Raw genomic sequence first — 23,223 nt, 5'->3', positions numbered from 1 at the left:
GTTGCCCCAGTTTCCTGACCGGCTTCTATACACACACACACACACACACACACACATTGCTTCCTGTTGGCTACCAGGAGCGCGGGGGCCAAGGGAAGGGGTTTACCGACGTACCCGGAAGTGTTTTCGCGGTTTTTCTTTTTTTTTTTTTCTGGGTTGATAGACGCTGCGGGCTCTTGGACCCTAGGCGTCCGGGACCCTTGGAGGAGGCGCGGGAGCGCTTCCTCGGCCCGCCCCTTGGCGGCTTCGGCTACCACCACCATGGCTCCTGTGTCGGGCTCGCGTAGCCCGGAACGGGAGGCCTCCGGGGGGAAACGTCGCAGTTCGTCGAGGAGCCCTAAGCCCAGCAAATCTTCCCGCTCCCCGCGGGGTCGCCGCTCTCGCTCGCGCTCTTGTTCTCGGTTCTGTGATCGGAATGGCCTGAGCCATTCGCTGAGTAGCTTCAGTCAAAGCTCTCGAAACCAATCTTACCGCTCCCGCTCGCGATCGCGTTCTCGAGAGCGGCCCTCTACGCAGCGGAGTGCCCCTTTTGCTTCTGCATCCTCGTCCGCCTATTATGGCGGCTACTCGCGCCCCTATGGCGGCGACAAGCCATGGCCAAGCCTGCTGGACAAGGAGAGGGAGGAGAGTCTGCGGCAGAAGTGAGTGAGATCGTCGCCCCCTCGCTTGGACGAGTCTGCCGGTTTTGAGTCCCGCTTGTCGTTCATTGTTTCTGTTTGTATTTTCGCTTCCCACCCGTCTCGCACCTTTTTCATCCTTTTCTTCAGTCCACCCCAGATCTTTTTATTGATCCTTTTCTAACTTACATTTTCATTCATCCTTAGACTCCTTCATAAAGTGTCCTGTTTTCTCTCTGCCTACATCCTCCCCTGTCTTTGCAGGCAGATATTGCTAGGAGCCTCGGCTCTATTGTATTTCCTTAGTTGTGTCATTGTCTGTGAGCGTGTCTTTTATTCTTCACTCAACTGGACTTGTGGAAAGTAGAGGTCTTATTTTGTAGATCACACACTTCGTAGTAGCTGCCGTTCCTTGTTGCATGAAGGGACAGACAATTTCGAGATAACAGGAAATGTCAGTGGAAAAGTTTTGTGGGCATTTGGGAAGGATTGTAATTAAGGATCTATATTGTATAGGAGGAAACCTTCCTCTATGCAAGATTAGATGAATGTATCGAAAAGTGCTCTGTCAAGCTGTAGATGAGGCCACATTAGGAAGAGTTTTGTAAAGTGGTCTCAGGCGATTTTAAAAACGATGAAAGAATGAGATCTGATCTCTAATGGAGTTGTTTAAAAACACCCACAAACCTGTAGTTGCAATAGCTGTGAGGTTCTGGAGGGAAATCAGACCAGTGTTGTCCTCATCTACATAGCAAGTTTAAGGCCAGCCTGGTATGCATGAGACCATGTCACAAAAATACTTGAATTTAAAAAGCTGGGCATGATGGCTCACTCCTGTGATTCTAGCATTCAGAAAGCCGAGGCAGGTTTGCCGTAATTAGTTGGAGGCCAGCCTGACTACAGAATAAATTCAAGGTTGTCCTGAGGGAAAGGTAGACCCAGAGAGAGAGAGAGAGAGAGAGAGAGAGAGAGAGAGAGAGAGAGAGAGAGAGAGAGAGAGGCTTGTATATCTCATATTTATGAAGTTGATTATGTTTGTTAAATGTTCTTTCTTAGGCATTGTACTAGGCCTTGTACCATGTGTTTAAAAAGGATAAAAGTTAAAGTATTACAGGCATTGAGGGGCAAGTTAGCTTTCCAACTGTAGAGAGATGTTTTCATGATTTTTCTTCTTCCACTAGGGGAGGAAATATAGTAAAAAAAAAAAAGGCAATCACACTGCCTGAGTTTGAAGGCTTTTTTTTTTTTTTTTTGCCTTGGAGCAGGGTAGTGTTGGGAAAGTTAGTTGACCTCTCTGAGCTTCACTTCTTCACCATTAAAAAGGAGTAGAAGCTGGCATTGTAACTCAGTGGAAGAGTGCTTGCCTAGCAAACCTGAGGCCATGGTTGGAGCAGTACTCCAGTAAGGGGAGAAGGAAGTTACTAACAAGGCTATTAAGGTTGTAATAACTTCCATAAGTGCATGGAAACAGAAACAGTAAGACAGTTCTGAATTCTTTTTCAAGTTAGGGTTTCTCTGTAGCTTTGGAGCCTGTCCTGGAACTCACTCTGTAGACCAGGCTGGTGTCAAACTCACAGAGATCCCCCTGTCTCTGCCTCCTGAGTGCTGGGATTAAAGGCAAGCGCTACCACCGCCAGGCTACGGTTCTGAATTGTTAGAGACTTACCTATCCAATTTAAATTGTTCAGCATGGTATAGTACCCACAGAGTATGTCAGTCAAAACTCAAAGTTGAGCCAGGAGTTTTGTGAGTGCATGTGTCTAATCCCGACACTTGAGAAAAATGGTCAGAACCATCAGGAGTTGAAGGCTAGCTAGACCCTGCTACATGAGATCCAGTCTCAAAAAGGGGTGGAGAGGATTTACTGGAATGTTGTAACTGCTTGGATGAAATTTGCATTTTACTTTTAGATGAGATGAAGTTTGGTGTGTCTATTAAACATTATGTCTTAGGCACAATAGTAGGCTTTGTACAATGTGTTTAAAAATGAGCATCAGGTATGAGACTTTTTGTGTCCTTTGTGGTTGGGCAGGCAGTCTTCAATAGTTACAGATGTATCCCCTTTTTTTGGGGGGGGGTTCGTGATAGGGTTTCTCTGTATTGCTTTGGAGCCTATCCTGGAACTAGCTCTTGTAGACCAGGCTGGCCTTGAACTCACAGAGATCCTCCTGCCTCTGCCTCCTGAGTGCTGGGATTAAAGGCGTGTGCACCATCATTATCATCATCATCATCATCACCATCATCTGCCTCTGCATCCCGAGTGCTGGGATTAAAGGCATGTGCCGCCATCATCATCACCATCAGCAGCAGCAGCCGCCCCAGCAGCAGCAGCAGCAGCACCACCACCACCACCCGGTCAGATGTATCCCTTTTTAAATGATCTGTTTTCACAAAATACAAAACCTTCATGTCTGGCTCTGTGTAGTTATAAATAACTTTTTCCATGATCACAGAAGTTAAAAGAAAAGAAAGTCAAGCCAATTATATTTCTTTTGTAATGCCTTTTTAAAAACTGTGAGTTGCAAATCACTACACTTTAAGGAATTCTGGCTTTTTTCTCCCCTTCAAATAATTACTTTTATTTTCAAGTAATTATTTTTATTTTATTTATTTTTTGGGGGGAGAGGTTGAAACAAGGCCTCTCTGTATAGCTGTCCTGGAACTTACTGTGTAGATCAGGCTGGCCTCAAACAAAGAGATCTGCCTGCCTTTGCCCCCCAAGTGCGGGGACTGAAGGCATCAAACACTACACCTGGTGTTATTGTTATTATAATTTAGCTATGTTTATGGATAGGTACATGTGAGTGTAGATGCCTTGGAAGGCCAGAAGTATCAGCTCTCCTAGAGCTGGAATTACAGGCAGCTGAGAGCCAACCATCTTGGATGCTGGGAAGCAAACTCCAGTCCTGTGCAAGAACAGTATGTGCTTTTAACCACTGATCCATCTTTGAGCCCAGAGTTTGTATTTCAAGTTTATAAATAGTAGTAAATATTAAAGCAGAATTAGTCACATACATAAAATGAAAAAAAAAAGAGTGTCCTCCCAAAAGTAGAGAATATATCCCTTCTCCAAAAAGGATCTAAAAGGAAAACTGGTAATAAACCTTATATAGCATGAGGACAGTTTTTATCAAAGAAACATTTCCTTCCTTTCCAGAATCCCCTTTATTTTTATTTCATCTTTATTTTCTTCACTAATTCCTGGGTTCTTGAAAACTGAAAGTTTGACCAAATCAAAAGATTTTCCTACCTTTATAAATATACATAAACGAGCTAGGCGTTGGTGTTGCACGCCTTTAGTCCCAGCACTTGGGAGGCAGAGGCAGACAGATCTCTGTGAGTTTGAGGCCAGCCTGGTCTACAAGAGCTAGGTCCAGGATAGCCTCCAAAGCCACAAAGAAACCCTGTCACAAAAAACCCATGTATGCATGTATGTATGTATGTATGTATGTATGTATGTGTACATACATACATATACATAAATGAATGATTATATTTTTAAATATAAAACTTTCTTAGCTGGGGGTGGTCATGGTGGCACACACCTTTAATCCCAGCACTCAGGAGGCAGAGGCAAGCGGATCTCTGTGAATTCCAGGCCAGCCTGGTCTACAGAGTGAGTTCCAGGACAACCAGAGCTATACAGAGAAACCCTGTCTCAAAAGATCAAAAAACTAAAACCAATTCCCCCCAAGACCTTCCCAGAACCCTTTGTGTTACACTTTACAGTTTAATGGGCAGTTGGAGCTATGGCACACATGCAGCAGAAGGGATGCCATCAGTCTGTCTGACTGTCGTTTCTGCCCCTGCCTCTGAGGCACTCTAGTTTATACCAGCTGATGATAATATCAGAACATCAAATCCTACCTAATGAGTTTAGATTTAAACCAAGTTTTTATTAACTTTTCAAACATATAGATATATCCAGGTGTTTCTGTAGCCCCAGCTACTTGGAAGGCTGGATCACTTCAGGCCAGGAGTTCAAGGCCAGCCTAGGCAACATGGTAAGCTCCTGTCTCAAAAGACATATGGGGAAAATACTACTAGAAGACTTAATTCCTGTTGAGTTTTATTTTATATGTTTAGGAAACAGTTCTTCCATTGAGTTATAATTTAAATATTTATCTCTTTTAGGAGATTAAGTGAAAGAGAGAGAATTGGAGAATTGGGAGCTCCTGAAGTTTGGGGACTTTCTCCGAAGAATCCTGAACCAGAGTAAGAGGGTTAAAAAAGATAATCATTTGAAAGTGTTAATAGCATTTGTTTAAATCCTGGTCTTCAGTCAAAAAAATGTTTAATTATATTTTCTTACATTTTATTATCTGTACATGTGTGTATGTGCACAGGTGAAGGTCAGAGGACAGCTTGCAGGAGTCGGTTCTCTCCTTCCACCATGTGGGTCCCAGGGATTGACAGGTCATCAGGCTTAGCAGTAAGCGCCTTTACCTACTCATCCAGCTCGACAGTCGTACTGTCAAAATTTTTAAATGAAGAGCTTCAAGTACTTATCAGATTTTTTTTTGCTTTCTTATGATCTATGCTATTTTACCCCCATATTTAAAAAAACATGGAATGTGGTTAATGATTACAGATACTGCTAGTAGATTGTAGCACATTCATTGTGTGTGTGGGGGGGTTGTTTTGTGTTGTTTTTGAAACATGGTCTTATTCAGTAATCCCAGCTATTTGGAACCCACTGTATTGTAACAACCAAGGCAGAACTCAAACTCATAGCAGTTCTCCTGCCTTAGCTCCCTGAATGCTGGAATTACTGGCATAGATCAACATGCTTAGCTTAATTGCTGTCTTTAAATTTTAACTCATGAAGCACTAATTTCTTACTCAAAAAAACTCATTATTTAAAATAATACATTTATATTAATTTTCATTGCTTTTTTCCCCACTAACCCATTATCAGACTGCTAGGTATTAGCATCAGTGATAAAAATAGAGGTACTTTACTAAGAAAGAAGGCCCTCCTGTGCATACAAATGGGCTAGTGAGCTGGGAAACAGGCACTCAAAAGCCTAAAAAGATTAGTGTGTGCAAGTGATTGTGTGCAGGGGGGTGGGCAGAATTTGAAATCAGGTGTTTTCTGTACTCTCTTCTCTGCCTTAATTTTTAAAATAGTGTCGCTTTATTCTTGTTTTAACATTTATAACAGGTTTATTGAGGTTATAATTTATATTCCATAAAATCCACTTATTTTAAATGAGCATTTGCAATAACATTTAATTGAGCTATACATTTTCCCCACTCCCCTTCCCTCCTCCCCTCACCCCTTCCGCCCTTCTCTCTGCCCTCCACGCTTCCAATTCACTCAGGAGATCTTGTCTTTTTTCCCTTCCTAGGCAGATCCATGTATATCTCTCTTAGGGTCCTCTAGCTTACTTTTTAAGTTTACATTTGTTTATTTTCTCTCTCACTGTGTGTGGGGTTTGCGTGTGTGTGTGTGTGTGTGTGTGTGTGTGTGTGTGTGTGTGTGTGTGTGTGTGTGTGTGTGCGCGCGCGCATTCACATATCACATCAGGAGATATAATTCAAGTTGTTAGGATTAGGATGAAGGGCCCCTGCCTGCTAAGGCGTCTTGCTAGTCCAACACCTTATTTTTTGAGACAGTTTTTCAGTAAACATGGTGTTGATCCAGTGAGCTTGATTGGTTTACCAGCAGACCCTAGGGATCCTCCTGTCTCTGCCTCTCCAAGTACTGGAATTACAGGTGAGTGCCACCCCACCCATCATTTTTATGTGGGTGTTGGGGATCTGAACTCAGGTCCTCATGCTTGTGTGACAAACATTTGATCAACTGAGCTACCTCTCTGGCCCCTAAATTAAAAAAAAATCATACATATATAACATTGTTCATTGCCAATAATCCCTGCCCCTTGTGTCCCTGTGTTCCTCTAAACAGCTTTATTTTTATACATGCATGATTTCATGTGACTATGAAATCTGGGATAAAACATGAAATTTGTATTTCTGAGACTGGCCTAATTTGCTCAATAGGACTATTTCCTATTGCATCCGTTTCCCTGTACATGATGTAACTCCATTTTTTTTTAAAGATTTTGTTTATTATGTATACAACATTCTGCTTCCATGTATGTTTGCACACTAGAAGAGGGCACCAGATCTCATAAGAGATGGTTGTGAGCCACCATGTGGTTGCTGGGAATTGAACTCAGGACCTCTGGAAGAGCAGTCAGTGCTCTTAACCTGTGAGCCATCTCTCCAGCCCCGTAACTCCATTCTTTTTGGCTGACAATGTTTCCACTGTGCACATGCACTACATCTTTAAGTCTGTACCTCTGTTGTCAGATCCCTAGTCTGTCCCATGACTGAGCTGTAGTGACTAGTCTGTGGTTTACATTGCTGTGTGAGTGTCTCTGTGATGTGATGACTTGTAGTCCTTAAGGCAGATGCCCAGGAGTGCTATAGCTAGATTCTATGGAGGATCAATTTTTTTGTTTGTTTGTTTGTTTTGGTGAAACCTGCATACTGATTTCCACAGAAGCTGAATTAGTTTACATTCCAACTGTTTGTATATAAGGGCTCCCTGTTCTCTAAATCCTCAACAGCACTTGTACCTAGTGGCTTTCTTAATGGTTGTCATCCTAGTCTGGGGTAAGATGGACCCTCATTAGAGTTTTCATTTGCCTTTCACCGATGGATAGATCGTGAGATTGAACATTTTTGTATGTTTATTGTCTTTTGAGAACTATATGTTCATTTCATTAGCCTATTTATTTATTTATTTATTTATTTATTTATTTGAGATAGGGATTCTCTGTGTAGCTTTGGCTGTTCTGGAACTTGCTCTGTAGACCAGGCTGGACTTGAACTCACAGAGATCCACCTGCTTTTGCCTCCCAAGTGCTGAACTAAAGGTGAGCGCCACCACTGCCCAGCTTAGCCCATTTGTTGTATTGATTTCTTGTTTAGTTTTTTTGGTTCTTTGTATATTCTTGGTTTCCTCCTCGGCCAGATGTATAGGTAGTAAGATTTTCTCCCATTCTGTATTCTGACTCTTCTGTCACTCAGTTGTTTTTCTTTTCTGTACAAGGGGTTTTCATCTCACAAAGTCCCCTATGTTTATCTAGGGATTTATTTAGTGAACAACTGGCATCCTATTTAGAAAGCTCTTGCTTAGGCCTATCTTTTTTGAAAACAATATATTTTCTTTTATAAGTGTTTTGCCTACATTGTATATAAATGTACTGCATGCACACCTGGGCCTGCAGAGGTCAGAAGAGAGCATTATTAGATCCCCGGAAAGTGGAGTTACAGATGGTGTGAACTGTCATGTGCGAGCTGGGAAGTAAGCCTGGGACCTCTACAAAGAGCAGCCAGTGTGCTAAACCACTGAGCCACTCTTTCATCCTCTATGTTTATATTTTGTAGGTTTTTTCGTCTTGTAGTTTCAGAGTTTCAAGTCTACAGTAAAGTCACCAAGAATTTTTTAAAATTAATATTCTGCCATTTAAAAAATGTTTCTTATATCTAATACTCTGAAGGCCTAGTTCTTTTTAGTCTTTATTTTCTTTATTTCTTTGTAAATGTTAATATTTGTGGGAGCATTTGTGTGCCATAGCACACAGGTGAGAGTTGATCGATCCTTCCACATTATGGACTCAAAGGTTGGAACTCAGATCATCAGACTTGACAGCAAGCACCTTTAACATGCTGGCCCCATATTTATTTATTTATTTATTTATTTATTTATTTATTTATTTATTTATTTATTTATTTATTTATGTTTTTGTTTGTATGAGAGGTTTCTCTGTGTAGCCCTGGATGTCTCGGAACTCACTGTAGACCAGGCTGTCCTTAAACTCAGATCTGACTGTGGGGATTAAGGGCACCCCTGCCCAGTTCCACTCCACTCTTGGATTATTTTTGAGACAGTGTGCTTAACAAGAAAATTATAATTTGTGTCAGGGTGATAAAGCAATATTATCTGAAACTTGTTTTTGTTTTTTTTTTTTTTTGGTTTTTCGAGACAGGGTTTCTCCGTGGCTTTGGAAGCTGCCCGAAACTTGTTCTTATAGATACTTGAACCCATTGAATGAAAATTAAAGGAAATCCTAAAAATATTTTGATAAATAATACCTAAGTAATTTCATGTGTGATCTTCAAAACTTTAAAGGAAAGATGACATAATATGAGAATTTTCCTTTGGTACCATCAAATCATTTTAATTTTTTAGAGCCTGTCCCAAAGAATTAAGAAAAAGTTTTTAGATTTATTTATTATTTTTGACAAAGTCTCACTATGTGGCCCTGGCTGACCTGAAATTCACTCTGTAGACCACGGTGGATTCAAATTCACGGAGATCTTCCTGCCTCTGCCTCCTAAGTTCTGGGATTAAAGGTTCATATCACCTTTTAATTATTTCTTTTTTTAAATATTTTTTCTGACATTCTTTTTTTTAAACATTTATTTACTTATTTTTATTACATATACAGTGTTCTGTCTGCATGTTTGCCTATACGCCAGAAGAGGGCACCAGATCTCATGATAGGTGGTTGTGAGCCACCATGTGGTTGCTGGGAATTGAACTCAGGACCTCTGGAAGAGCAGTCAGTGCTCTTAACTTCTAAGCCATCTCTCCAGCCCCTGCTTTTAATTATTTCTATTGTGTGGGTTTCCATGGGTATGCACAGCTAGTGTCCCAGAGGCCAGTGATATCAGATTTCCTTGGAGCTAGAGTTATAGGTGATTGTGAGCCACCCAGCGTGGGTGCTGGGAATCAAACTGAGGTCCTATGCAAGAGTAGTGCACACACTAATTTGCTGAGCAGATAACAGCTGTTAGAGTGCTTGTCTAGAATGCATAAGACCCTGGGTTTGATCTCTAGCACCACATAAACCAGTCATGGTGGTATGTGATTTATAATATCAGGATTGAAGAGGCAGAGGCAGGAGGGTCAAAAGTGAAAGAATATCCTTAGCTGCATAGCGAGTTCCCAGGCCAGTGAGATGTTTCAGCAGGCAAAGGTGCTTGTTGCCAGTTCTGACAACTTCATTTTGATCCATGGGACTCACATAGGGTGGACGGATAACCAAATCCTGAAAATTGTTCTCTAACCTCCACACACACACACACACACACACACACACACACACACACACACACAGACACAAATATTCATGTATGTACTAAGTAAACTAAACCCCCAAACAAAAAAACTTACTTTTAGAATTTATTTTACAAATTCTGCAGTCTTTTAGGTTTTGGGGAGATGGGAGTTATGCTAAGCATATATCCTTCATATACTTAGAATAAAATCCTGGAGATTCGAGTTGTTCTCATGTATATCCTTCATCTACTAGGAATAAAATTCTGGTACTAGAATATCTCTCAGTGTTAAAACAGTCAAAACCAAAACCAGTGTTAAAACCAAGCATTTTTGAGGCCTAGGTTTTATCCCTACAGCCCGAAAATAATAAAATCATGAACTCTTCCATCAGTCTTCATGTTTGCCTTTTCTTGATGTTTTCTATTTCTAAACTTTCTTTTTTTCTTTCTTTCTTTTTTTTTTTTTTTGGTTTTTTGAGACAGGGTTTCTCTGTGGCTTTGGAGGCTGTCCTGGAACTTGCTCTTGTAGACCAGGCTGGTCTCCAACCCACAATGGCGTGCGCCACCACCTCCCGGCCTATTTCTTAACTTTCATCTTGTGAGTTTCTTCTAAAAATATAAGTCTTACACATTGCTTTTTTAAACAGTACTGTGTAAATGAAAGCATTATAGAAATATCAGTCATTTTCCTATTATGAAGATGGTAGATTTCTGAATATACTCTTACAAAAATGCTTGCCTTTGAGAGCTAGAGAGAGGGTTCAGTGGTTTAGAGCACTGGCTGTTCTTCTGGCAACCTGAACTTGATCCACAGCACCCACATAACAACCATTCTCTAACTCCAGTTCCAGAGGATCCGATGCCTCCTCTAGCCTTTGTGAGCACCAGGCACAGTCGTATGTGTAGGCAAAATGCCCCTACATGTAAGATAAAATAATAATAATAATAACAATAATTTTAAATGCTTGTCTTTAAAAGTTCCTAGGCAATGAGTGCTGTTACTGAAGAATTTTAAGTGCATATTTTAATGCCCTATGGTACATATTTCTTCCAACCGTTTTCTGTAATTCAGCTCTGATGAACATACACCAGTAGAGGATGAAGAGCCAAAGAAAAGCACTACTTCAGCATCGAGTTCAGAAGGTAATTTTGGAAAATAAGGAAGTTACTACTTCACAAATTTAAAAAGTATGTTTATAAATAATTGAACAGTAGACTACCAAATAGCTATTCCTTTTCAGTATCTGAAATATAGTAAGATGTCCAGAAATACTTCTGAGGAAGTTCATTTTTCATTTGTACTTACAACAGATGACAAGAAGAAGAAAAGGAAATCTAGTCATTCAAAAGAAAGATCCAAGAAAAAGAGAAAGAAAAAGTCATCTAAAAGAAAACATAAGAAGTATTCTGAAGATAGTGACAGTGACTCTGAATCTGAAACAGACTCCAGTGGTAAGAAAGCTGTAGCGTTCTGCAAACCCCAGAGTGCATTTTAGTTGTTAAAAATGTTGCGCTTAAGGCTGTATTGTTTGTGCATCATATGTATTCCCTCTGCCTGTGGAGACCAGAAGAGGGTGTCAAATCCCCTGGAACTGGAGTTACAGACCACCACGTGAGTGCTGGTAGTTCTCTGGAAGAGCAGCCAGTGGTCTTAGCTGCTAAGCCATCTCTCTACCCCCTCAGCTTTTTAAAAATGTGTTGAATTATAACCATAATTATGACCATGTTAGTTTTCTGATTACATTTAAATTTTTCGTATTTATTTAATTTTCTTTCTTTCTTTTTTTTTTTTTTTGGTTTTTTGAGACAGGGTTTCTCTGTGTAGCTTTGGAGCCTATCCTGGCTCACTCTGGAGACCAGGCTGGCCTCAAACTCACAGAGATCTGCCTGCCTCTGCCTCCTGAGTGCTGGGATTAAAGGTGTGTGCCACCAATGCCCGGCCTTATTTAATTTTCTACAGTTACGTATGTGTCACTTGGTACAGCAGGCCCTCTGCCTTTAAAGCTAGTCACTCCCTGTATCCACCTTGGCTTACATAGTGCAGCAATGGACATGCAGTGCTTTTTTTTTCAATTTTTTTAGATTTATTTATTTATTTTACATATATGAGTGCTCTGTCTATCCTGCTATAGATGGTTGTGAGCCACCATGCGGTTGCTGGGAATTGAACTCAGGTCCTCTGGAAGAGCAGTCAGTGCTCTTAACCACTGAGCCATCTCTCCAACCCCATGTAGTACTTTTGTAATAAACTGATTTCAAAAACTGCTAGTCACTGCTTCCAGGTTAACCATTCCTTAATTATCTTTCCAAATAAGTCATGTTTTTAATTACACTTTAGTCATTTCTTTTGTGCACGTGTGTATGGATATGGATACGCACACCTCCCGACATGCATGGAAGTTAAGGAGTAACTTGAGTTGAAGTTTCTCTCCTTCCATCACGTGGGGCCTGGGGATTGAACTCAGGTCTTCATGCTCAACAAAGCACGTTTCCCAACTGAGTCATCTTGCCAGTGCATGTCTCGCTGGTTTGCAGACTCCTCTGTCTCCTCATGCCCCATGCTTTTCTCTGTCAGCCCATATTATGCTCATTTCATTACCATCTCACCTCCATCCCACTGAGGTTCTGGGAATGGAAAGCATTCTCTTCCTCTCCACACAGAGTGGGTTCTTTTGGTTTTTCTTTTTCTCACTGTGAAACTTTAACAATTCTTAGGGAAGTAAAGGGAATAATGTAATTATCATCATTATCATTATTAGTTTCTGTTAGCATTTTGACATATTTGTGTAAAATATGGGGGTAGGGGAAGTTGCTGATCTATTCAGAGTAAGTTCCTTGACTATCATTCCAAGAATATTTCTATATGCACTCCTTTGAAATAGGACTTTTTCCTACTTAACCAATGCCATTGGTGCAATGAATAAATTAATGATATATAATAAATAAAGTGATTCCCCATATTATTAATACTTAGTGTGACTTTAACTTATTTACACTTATTTATTGTATGTCCTTATGTGTATGCACTCATACATGCCACAGCCAGTGTGAAGAGATCAGAGGATAACTTACAGGAATCAGTTCTTTCCTTCCACCATGTAGTTCTGAGGCTCAAATTCAAGTCATCAGGTTTGACAGTAAGCGTTTTACCCACTGAGCCATCTTGCTGGTCTATGATTTTAATTTCTTTGACTCCTGCCCCTAGTATAGTTCCTGGCAAATTTCAATAAACGTCAGAATGAATAATTTCTCTGCAGCAACAAATGAACATTTGCAACAGTAGAATATTTACCTGTTAAAATATTGGAATTTTGAATGTCATTTTTTTCAATAATATGTGCTTTAATTTTCAGATGAAGATACAAAGAGAAGAGCAAAGAAAGCTAAGAAAAAAGAAAAGAAGAGGAAACGGAGAATGTAAGTTTTTCTTTACTTTTTGTAATGAAAAAGTTTAAAATACTTATAAAATTATGTAAAATAGTATAATGATCCCCCATATACATACCCAGTGTGACTAATTATTCTCTCATGGGTAGTTTCCACCACTCTCCAATTATTTTGATACTAATGAGAGCTATCATTCCTTCCATAAATAATTCGATAATTTAGTACCTTTCTCTAAAAGGTATTTTTTTTAAAATAGAAAGATGCTAACTTTTATTGTGCCTACATATTTAACAGTTGCTGGGCATTGGTGGCACACGCCTTTAATCCCAGCATTTAGGAGGCAAAGACAGGCTGATGACCACTACACAGTGAGTTCTAGGACAGCCGGGTCTACATAGAAAAACACTGTCTTAAGAAACAAACAAAAAAAATGGACAGTCAATTCTCTGTATTTTTTCCCTATAGTTTATTTGAATCAGAGTGCAAATAATGTCTGTAAATTATAGTGGTTATTGTGAGTGAATTAGCATGCTTTCCTGTCTTCTTTCTAGAGGTAGGCACGGTTCAAGTTGGAACTTTGGCCAGGACTACTTTCTAGGTGGTGCTGTGTACACCATCAGTAGATGGCTACTGTCTTCTCTCTTTTTGTTATATTAACAAACACTACTGGTCTTTGTCAAGGTTCAGTATGTTATGGAAATTGAAAAACGGTGGTAGTTTACTTTGAATGCTGCTATTTAAACATATTTGCTGTATTTTAATCCATCATACTGAAAATTTTTATTAATGTTTACATTGGTGAGAACTTATTTGGTTTTGTGGGTTGTTTTTGCATTTCATTTAGTTTTTGTGAATTTTTTCTGTATTTGGGATTGTTTGCTTTTATGTTCTGCCTGTACATATCCCTGCATGCCAGAAGAGGGCACCAGATCTTACGCAGATGGTTGTGAGCCACCATGTGGGTGCTGGGGATTGGGGATTGAACCTGGGTCCTCTGGAGGAGCAGTCAGTGCTCTTAACCTCTGAGCCATCTCTCCAGCCTGTTTTATGTTTTCATAAGAAAGATTTATTTTCCTTTAAGTGTATGTATGAATCTGTGTATGCACCATGTATATATAGGTACCTGGAGAGGCCAGAAAAGGGTATCAGAGCCCTTGGAGCTGGAATTACAGATGGTTATGAGCTACCTGATGTGGGTGCTGGCATATGAACTCTAGTTCTCTGGAAGAGCAGCAAGCACTTGCAACTGCTGAACAATCTCTTTTTTGTTTGTTTGTTTTTTGAGACAGGGTTTCTTTGTATTGCTTTGGAGGCTGTCCTGGCACTCCCTCTGTAGACCAGGCTGGCCTTGAACTCACAGAGATCCACCTGCCTCTGCTTCTGGAGTGGTGGGATTAAAGGCATGCGCCACCAACGCCCAGCAGGGCAGAACAATCTCTTTAACCCTCGTATGTTTGTTTTTTGAGTTAGGGTCTAATATACCCCAGGCTGGCCTTAGGCTCACTGGATAGCATAGGATTTCTTTGAACTCTTGATTCTCCTGCCTCTAGCTCCAAGGTGCTAGGATTACATGTAGCTAGTCTTTCTGTATCCCACTAGCCAGCTCCCAAATGATGACACAGACATTTTTTATTAATTATGAAAACTTGGCTGACAGCTTAGGCTTGTTTCTAACTAGCTCTTAGAACTTAAATTAACCCATTTCTATTCATCTACATGGTGCTACGTGGCTGATGGCTTTCACCTCTCTTCCTGCATGTTTCACTTCCTCTGCATCTGGCTGGCGATTCTGCCTTCTTCCCAGCATTCTCTGTGCCCCCGAAATCCTGATTTGCTATTGGTCATTTAGTTTTTTATTAAAGCAACCCAAGTGACACTTCTTTATAGTGTATAAAAAGATTATTCTACAACAATTACAGACATAAGCTTTCACCTCCTGCCTGAGAGTTAGGCTTTAAGCTATTTTATTTCCATTATCTTTCTACATGATAACCATATTTACTTGATTGTTTAGTCATTTCTTGTTAATGGTAAAATAGTACTTGGTTAACTGAGAAGATTGAATCGAAATGTTTGAATAAGCTGGGAATTCAGATAATTTTAATCAACATTTTCATTCCCTTGAAATTTGAGCATGCCTGGGGTTGGAGACCTGGCTCAGCAGTAAGTAGCACTGGCTGTTCTTACAGAGGACCCATATGGCAGCTCCCAACTACCTGTAAATCCAGTTCCAGGGGATCTGACGCCCTCACAGAGACATACATGCAGGCACATAAATTAAAAAAAATTCTTAAAAAAGAAAACTGAGTGCTGGAGAGATGGCTCAGAGGTTAAGAGCACCGACTGCTCTTCCAGAGGTCCTGAGTTCAATTCCCAGCAACCACATGGTGGCTCACAACCATCCGTTATGAGATCTGGTGCCCTCTTCTGGTGTGCAGATATACATGGAAGCAGAATGTTGTATACATGATAAATAAATAAAAAAAATCTTTAAAAAAAAGTAGAATCTTCAATTTACCTTTAAAAAAAAAGAAAACTGAAAATGCCTTTTAACATGAGAATACTTAATTTGTATTAAATTATAATCCATTCAGGAAGAAATACAAGAAAAAGAAGTCTAAGAAGAACAGAAAAGAGTCCAGTGATTCAAGCTCTAAAGAGTCCCAAGAAGAATTTCTAGAGAATCCTTGGAAGGATCGATCAAGTAGGTTCTTGTAGTTGACTACCTCAAACACGAAACATTAACCAATTAGTCAAGATGTGAATGTGTTTCTAAATATCTTTCATGCAGAGGCAGAAGAACCATCTGATCTTATTGGCCCAGAGGCTCCCAAAACAATTACTTCCCAAGATGATAAGCCTTTGAAGTAAGTAGCAGTGTACAGATGTGGGCTTGGGTGGTTTTCTTTGTTGTAGCTTGTTTGTTTTCTGCAGTGCCGAGTATGGTAGGTTAGCAGTCTGCCACTGAGCTGTGCCTTCAGCTTGTAGCAGTATATTTGCAGTATCTAAAGTACTTTCTTAGCTTGGTTTGGTATGTATGCCTGTGATCCCAGCATTTGTGAGGACAATGCAGGGAGATCAGGAATTTAAGGCCAGTCTAAGCTACAGGAGACCCTGTTTCTACAAAATAAAAATAAGATTTTTAACTGACCTTTAAAGCCCGTTTCCAAAAGAAGGAGTATATGGTAAGTCCCAATGCTTTTCTGCAAGGAGCTGTGATTTCTCTCTCTCTTTAATTCTCACCGCACTTTCTGTTTCTCCTATGCAGTGTAGTTTTAAACTTTTTATTAGTTTGTCTATTTTGTATGGGGAAGAATAGAGGGAGGGAAGGCATGAAGGTTAGAGGACAATGTTTAGGAGTCAGTTCTCTGCTTCCACCATATTTAATCCACCAGGGATTAAACTCAGGTCAACAAACTTGACAGTAAATGTGATTGCCCTGTCAGGCTCCTTGGCAGCCCATGAAATATATTACTTATGTTTACCATATAATGTAGTGTAGTTATCTTTGTAACTATGTAAGTTTTGTAAGTGAAGAGATTACTTTTGTGTTACAAACTCCAGTTTAATAGGAATACAAGAAACCACTGAACTGCTCTTAAAATCTCTTTTAATCAAAGGCAAAAGATAATTTTTACTGTATGGCATTATTGTTTGTTACAAGTTTATTTTGAGATCTGTTATTTATTTGTTTTTTTTTTTTAAGAGAGAATGAGCAGAGAACAGAAACAATAATGGTAATACCCGATGAATTAGCCCACAATTATAAGGTGTGAGTCTATACTTGTGAACATTAGTTCCTTCATTCTTACATATTACTTACACATTTCTTGGTTAGTAATATAAGCTGTAGTACAGTGTTCTCTAATAAAAATGAAGTAATGTACATCAGGCACAAGACTGCTCAGCACTGTTATTCTTACTACTGTCTGAGGGAACATGGTTTGTGCTCTCTTTTTTCTATGCAGATACTTTTAATGAGCCTTTTTTTGAATTCTGAATTATTTTGTAGCTATGGCCATGCTCTGTTACCTGGTGAAGGTGCAGCTATGGCTGAATATGTAAAAGCTGGAAAGCGAATCCCACGAAGAGGTGAAATTGGCTTGACAAGTGAAGAGATTGCATCATTTGAATGTTCGGGCTACGTAATGAGTGGTAGCAGGTATTTTCTTGGCATTGAGTCAATTTCCATGATTAGCTCTTTTCCTTCTTTCTTACTACTAGAATTGCATTTTGGTGATCTGTTTTCATTAAGTGACTATTTCCTAAAGGAAAATAGAGTGTACACATACACACATGCACACACACATGCGCGCGAGCACACACAAACACACACACACATACACAATGCTGGTTTCATTAGAAGAAACATACTTAAATAAGGTTTAACTGTGTATAAAACTTAGCCTCAAACTTTACAATATCTCCAAATTTATAGAATCAATAGTTTCCAGTTTTATTTCTTATTCATATTTTGGTATATTCTTTTCCTCTGGAAAATAAAAAAATAGTTAAGTTCAGCCATCTATCATAGAGGAATATGGGATTCCAGTAGTTAGGCAAGCATTGTCACAAGATAATCTTTGTTGGGTTTTTAGTTTGCCTCCAGTTCTCAGAGGACCAGAATTTCTAGAAACGAGTATCACTTAAGGATCATGAAAGATGTCAGATTCAGCATGAGGAAATGAAACCATGGAAAATCAGAAAATACTTGACTAATCAGGGAGAGTTAGGGCAGCAGTACTGAACTCACACTGAACTGTGGATTCTTTAAGATTACAAACTACCTATTAAAATAGTTAACTATGTTGAATTGATACCAGAGACAAATATTTGCTGAACCTCTGAAGTACCCCCAGAACCTTAGATTTCTGAAAACCAACATCACTTTGGAGGATGACAGTATGACAAAGACAAATCACTAGAGATGTAAGGATCAAGGAGGGTTCAACGTAGCTATTTTTGTGATTGAGACAATTGTTTTCCTAGAAAGTCCCAAAGACACTTCAGGGGACTAATATAAATGGTTGCATATAAAGTTGTTACTGAACTAATTGTGTTTCTATATCTCAGCAAAAGGCAACTAGAAAATATAATTTAACATATCATTAATATGTTAATATAATTAATATTGTATAATTGTATATATTATATATAAGGGGAAAATTAAACATTTATTGTTTAGTGTATCATAGTATCCGAATATGAATGATTTAAAATAAATCTGAGCAAAGGAACCCCTAGACCCTCACAGGGAAAAACTATAAAACATTAAGAAACATTGAGGATGGAGACGTTGCTCAGAGGTTCATAGCACTGCATATTCTTTTGGAGGACCAAGTGCAGTTCCTAGCACCCACATGGCAATTCACAACCAACTGTTATTCCAGTCCCAGGGGATCTGAAGTCCTCTTCTGGCCTCTGCAGGCACTGCACATATGTTATATGCAGATATACATTCAGGCAAAACACTCATACACAAAATAAAAATTAAAAAAAAAATTAGTTGGGTGTGGTGGTGCTTGTCTTTAATCCTAGCACTCTGGAGGGAAAAGCAGGAAGATATCTGAGTTTGAGGCCAGCCTGTTCTACAGAGAGATTTAGGACAGCCAGGCCTACACATAGAAACCTTGTCTCAAAAAAAAAATAATAGAAAGAAACATTAAAGAAGACTTATATTGCCGGGTGGTGGTGGCACACACCTTTAATTCCAGCACTATGGAGACAGAGACAGACAGATATCTGAGTTCAAGGCCAGCCTGGTCTACACAGCAAGTTCCAGAACAGCCAGACCTGTTATACAGAGAAACCCTGTCTAGAAAAAAACAAAAAACAAAAAAAGACTTATATCAATGGAGACAGACCATGTTCAAAGATAGGATAGCAATATTGTAAAGTCAGTTCCCTCAAATTTATCTACAGATTTGGTAAAATTTCAATCAAAAGTCATAGCAGTTTATGAAACTTAGTAAAACTGTTCTACAGTGTACTTGTTACACTAAAAGGCCCAGAGTAGCCATATTACTTTTGAAAAGAGTAGGCAAATAAGATGTGACCTATGAGAGATGAGAATTAAGGAGCTTTCAGGCTTTAGGAAGCATAGGGAATAACCTAATTCAGTGGGATAAAAGTGCAGAGCCCAAGGACAGTTATACATGTGGGATTTTTGTGTCTGAAAGAGATAGCATGTCAGAGATATGCAGAAAGAAGTATTTAGGGAATGAAATAGGAAAAATGTCACCCACATGTTAAGAATGTAGAATACTGAATCACCATATGTAAAAAAGCAGTGCCACTAGACTACATACTTTGAGACAGGATGTCTTTTAGATAAGACAGTAGTTGCTAAACAAAACAAAGAATGTTTTATCCAGAGTTTGCCTAGGCTAAAAGTAAGAACTTGTATCATCAAAAACATAAAACTGTGAAAATTCCAGGTTCAGATAAGATTTTTGGAATACACACAATTGATACAGTGTTGGTAATGAGAATATTTAAATGAACACCTATAAAAGAAATATGGGAAATAATAGAGAGGGCCATTGCTCAAAAGAACACATATGCCCTTTACATAAACTAAATGACGTTTATTGTTATTGGAAATGGAAATTAGGACCTTAGTGAAATACTGCTTTGTACCCATTAAATAGGAAAAAGATCAAAGTTCTGACAATGCCAAATATTTGAAAGGATGTGGTGTCAAACGGCCCCTTAAACACTGCTGGTAGTGGCTGGGCAGTGGTGGCACATGTCTTTAATTCCAGCGCTTGGGAGGCAGGCCTCAAACTCAGAGAGATCCCCCTGCCTTTGCTTCTTGAGGCCTACGATGAAAGGCGTGCTGCCACATCCCACCTAAAACATTTAATAAGATTCCCACTTCAGTTTATTAGAAAGAAGAAAAATAATTATGTCTTTAGTATTTGAAATTAATGATAATGTCCATTATGTTGACAAACATTGGAGATCATGAATACTAGAAATAAGTTAAAGGAAAAGGAAACATTAGAAAAAATGTATAGTCATTTGATGACCCATCTCCAGGTTCTGTTGTCACCTTTTAAATAGAGGATTCTACATTAAGAAAGGATTAATGAGGATATACTATAAGAATTATTAGTAAGAAATTAAGTCAAAAATAAACTCATCTTCAGGCATCGCCGAATGGAGGCTGTGCGTCTGCGGAAAGAGAACCAGATCTACAGTGCAGATGAGAAGAGAGCCCTTGCATCCTTTAACCAGGAAGAAAGACGGAAGAGAGAGAACAAGATTCTGGCCAGCTTTCGAGAGATGGTGTACAGAAAGACCAAAGGGAAGGATGACAAGTGAGGACTTTCTGACATTACAAGTGGATATTTTTAACATCAAAAAGGAAGTTGTGGTTTCTAGACATAAAAAGGTTATTGTTTTGTTTGTGTTTGGGGTTATTTTTTGATGTGTGGTTTCACATAGTTCAGGTTGGCCTCAGGCTTTGTAGACAAAGATGATTCTGAACGCTTGGTTGACTGCCTCTACTTTCCAAATGTTGAGATTGCAGACATGTGCCACCAGCCCAGCCAAAAAGGCTTTTATTCTCTGAAATGGCTTTTCGGTGCTTGTGTGCCTTTTGGATCCTTCAGTCCCTCAATAAAAGATGCTTGTTGGTATAATTAATAAGTCTTTTTAAGATTGACCCTAACTTTGTGGTTTTAAGGTCCAGATTCTGAGTGAAACCCTGCAATGTTAGGAAGGTGATACAGAGAGAAAGTAGCAGCAGAATAAGAAATTTAAATCTCACGTTGTGATTGAGTGTGAATCCATGCTGTGTCTGCCTCTACCCCAGTACAACTTGGGAATTTCCTATCTCTGTCTTGAATGTATTACAAATGGGCTAGACAGAAACTATAATAGGAGGCTATTTCTGTTAACATGATGGTATAAAATGCTATTGTGGAATTTGAAAACTGACTTGTTTCTATAGTCTGTCCTAGAAATGTATTTTGGGCTAAGTCTACCTCTGCTCTAAAAACAGCAAACCAAAAGGCTAACTCACAGATGTATTGATTAAAAATGTGAGCATTAGATGTTTTAAATTCTTAATAAGTTACCTAAAATAGTTCTTTCAGTGGCTGGGGTATAGCTCAGTTAGAACATGGTTTATCACGCATGTGGCCCTGAGTTACATTCCCCAGCAGTGCAAAAAAGTTCAAATACAGTCTTGGGAAGTCTATTGTGCCAATGTAAGAATATTATTTCTATCTAGCTGGTATTTAATGATAGGATAATATCTAAAAGAATGAGTGTCGAGTGCTAACGAGGGGGAAAGTAATAAGTCAGTATTTTAATTAGGTGTTTCATGATAATGATAGTAAATCGTTTTCAATTGTGTTCTTTATGTACTGAGATTTCTTTTTTGAGACAGAGTCTCACTATGTAGCCTCATAGAGTTCTGCCTGTCTCTGCCTTCCAGGTGCTAGGATTAGAGGTGTGTGTCACTGCACCTGGCTATCAGATTTGATTTTAAATGTTGTTAACCTCCTCAGCTTTTTTATATCTATCAATGTCTTTAATCCTTAACTTTGTAGAAACCCTCCTCACTTTATCGCTCTTTGAAAAGTTTAATATATGATCTGGGAAATGTGTTTTTAACCCACGACTGCTGTATTGAGCAGCAGTTAGCATGTAGTAACATCTGTGATCTTTGAACTTGAAATTATTTCACTGTATCTATACTTCTCAGTCTAGTAAGTCTATAGTTTCCTAAAGTTTAATGGAAACTAGGTTCCAAAGTTGGAAGTCTTATTAATCCATATACTTCCTCATATAATACAATGTAATGTTTATAATCCCTACTTTTAAATTTATTCTGAAGGGTCATTATTTTCTTTTGTTAACTGGCTGAATATGATTTTATTTTTCATAGACAATGTAGTTTAAATGCAACAATTTTGTGGTGTATAAGTATATGAATTTTATTTTGATTCTTCTCCACAGAGTAGACATAGTCAATGAAAAAAAGACATGAATTTATTTCTAAACCTACCATTCCTTGCAGCAGTGTTCATTTGGATAAGATCCGAAAAGAATAGCTTTACTAGCAGATCCTTTAAAAAGTGGAAGGCTAAAAGTATTTTATTTTCAGCTTATTTGAGTTATTGCTTCAAACTGTCTCTTGTCACCTGAGCTCTAAGTCAGCCATTGTTTCCAAAAGCAAATCTTCCTGGTTTACAGAGGAAACAAAGCCGCAAACACACAAGCACTTGAACATTTATAATTGAACAAAACATTGAGCTAGGAATTCCCTCCTGTTACATTCCCAGTGAACAAGATAGTATCTACAATTCTATCTATATTCTTCATAGTTCTTCAGTCCCATGTAAAATCTATGTCGAACTATTGTAATTTAAATACTGTTTTGTTCTCTAAAGAGAGTTACCTAATTTCTTATCTCTTCATCTGTTGTTCATAGGATTTCCTCTCCTTTTTATTTGTTGTACAAAGATAATGGTAAAAAAATAGAAAAATTGCTCAGTCCTGCCACATGAATTGTTTGTTACAAGTATTCTGTGTTCCTGTATGTCTTTGTCCGTCAAAGTGTAGTGTAATTTTGTCTTTGGTATTTTAAAATTGTGTGAGCAGGCTTAGGAGTCTCATTGAGGAGGTAGAAATACATGATGATCCAGAATGAAGGTAGAAACAAGACCAGAAATAAATAAGGGTGGTAACCCATCCCTGGTTCATTGTAATAATAAGCATGATGGTGTGCCTAGAAGCTAAAGCATTCAGTTTCAGAGTTTGCCAGTGAGGCTCACCCTAAAGTAGAATCAGTGTATTAGTAGGAGAACCCTTCAGACTGGTTGGCATGAGCTACAGAACTGTTGCCATTTTGTTACCTACCTAGCACACTCATAAAAATGTGTATCAAGCTTGGAGGTAGGCACAGAGAAGGACCAAACAGCTAAGGGCCAGTGGGTGAACTTTAGCAATGTTCAAAATTCAACTCTGTGCTTGCCAGACTCCAAAATCAAAAATTAGTGTTAAGAAAAATCTTTTCAAAAACAGAAAACAAATTATTACAGAATGGATAATGAATAAAAGCAAAAACACACTTGGCTTGTGTACCACAAGTTTATTAATCAATAAATATTATGTGGTTTGATGTGCT

General features: G+C 38.9%; 1 protein-coding gene across 1 annotated transcript; it reads left to right on the top strand.

Moving 5' to 3' along the window:
• Nucleotides 1-139: 139 nt before the first annotated feature.
• Nucleotides 140-23,217, top strand: Nkap (NFKB activating protein). The gene is made up of 9 exons (XM_027431946.2): nt 140-641; nt 4,752-4,832; nt 10,768-10,838; nt 11,007-11,147; nt 13,049-13,112; nt 15,677-15,786; nt 15,874-15,949; nt 17,095-17,244; nt 20,234-23,217. Exons 1-9 carry the CDS (start codon nt 262-264, stop codon nt 20,406-20,408), a joined length of 1,248 nt encoding a protein of 415 aa, XP_027287747.1. The 5' UTR covers nt 140-261; the 3' UTR covers nt 20,409-23,217.
• Nucleotides 23,218-23,223: the final 6 nt, after the last annotated feature.

Source organism: Cricetulus griseus, chromosome X, assembly GCF_003668045.3.
Source record: "Cricetulus griseus strain 17A/GY chromosome X, alternate assembly CriGri-PICRH-1.0, whole genome shotgun sequence".
Lineage (NCBI taxonomy): Eukaryota > Metazoa > Chordata > Mammalia > Rodentia > Cricetidae > Cricetulus > Cricetulus griseus.
This window is presented reverse-complemented; position numbering and strand designations above follow the sequence as displayed.

Bases quoted from the DNA above. Each gene is read 5' to 3' on its own strand.
- Nkap (XM_027431946.2), top strand. From the start codon at position 262: ATGGCTCCTGTGTCGGGCTCGCGTAGCCCGGAACGGGAGGCCTCCGGG. The intron at 4,833-10,767 runs GTAAGAGGGTTA...TCTGTAATTCAG, and splicing joins CCGAAGAATCCTGAACCAGA to CTCTGATGAACATACACCAG. The intron at 15,950-17,094 runs GTAAGTAGCAGT...ATTATTTTGTAG, and splicing joins CAAGATGATAAGCCTTTGAA to CTATGGCCATGCTCTGTTAC.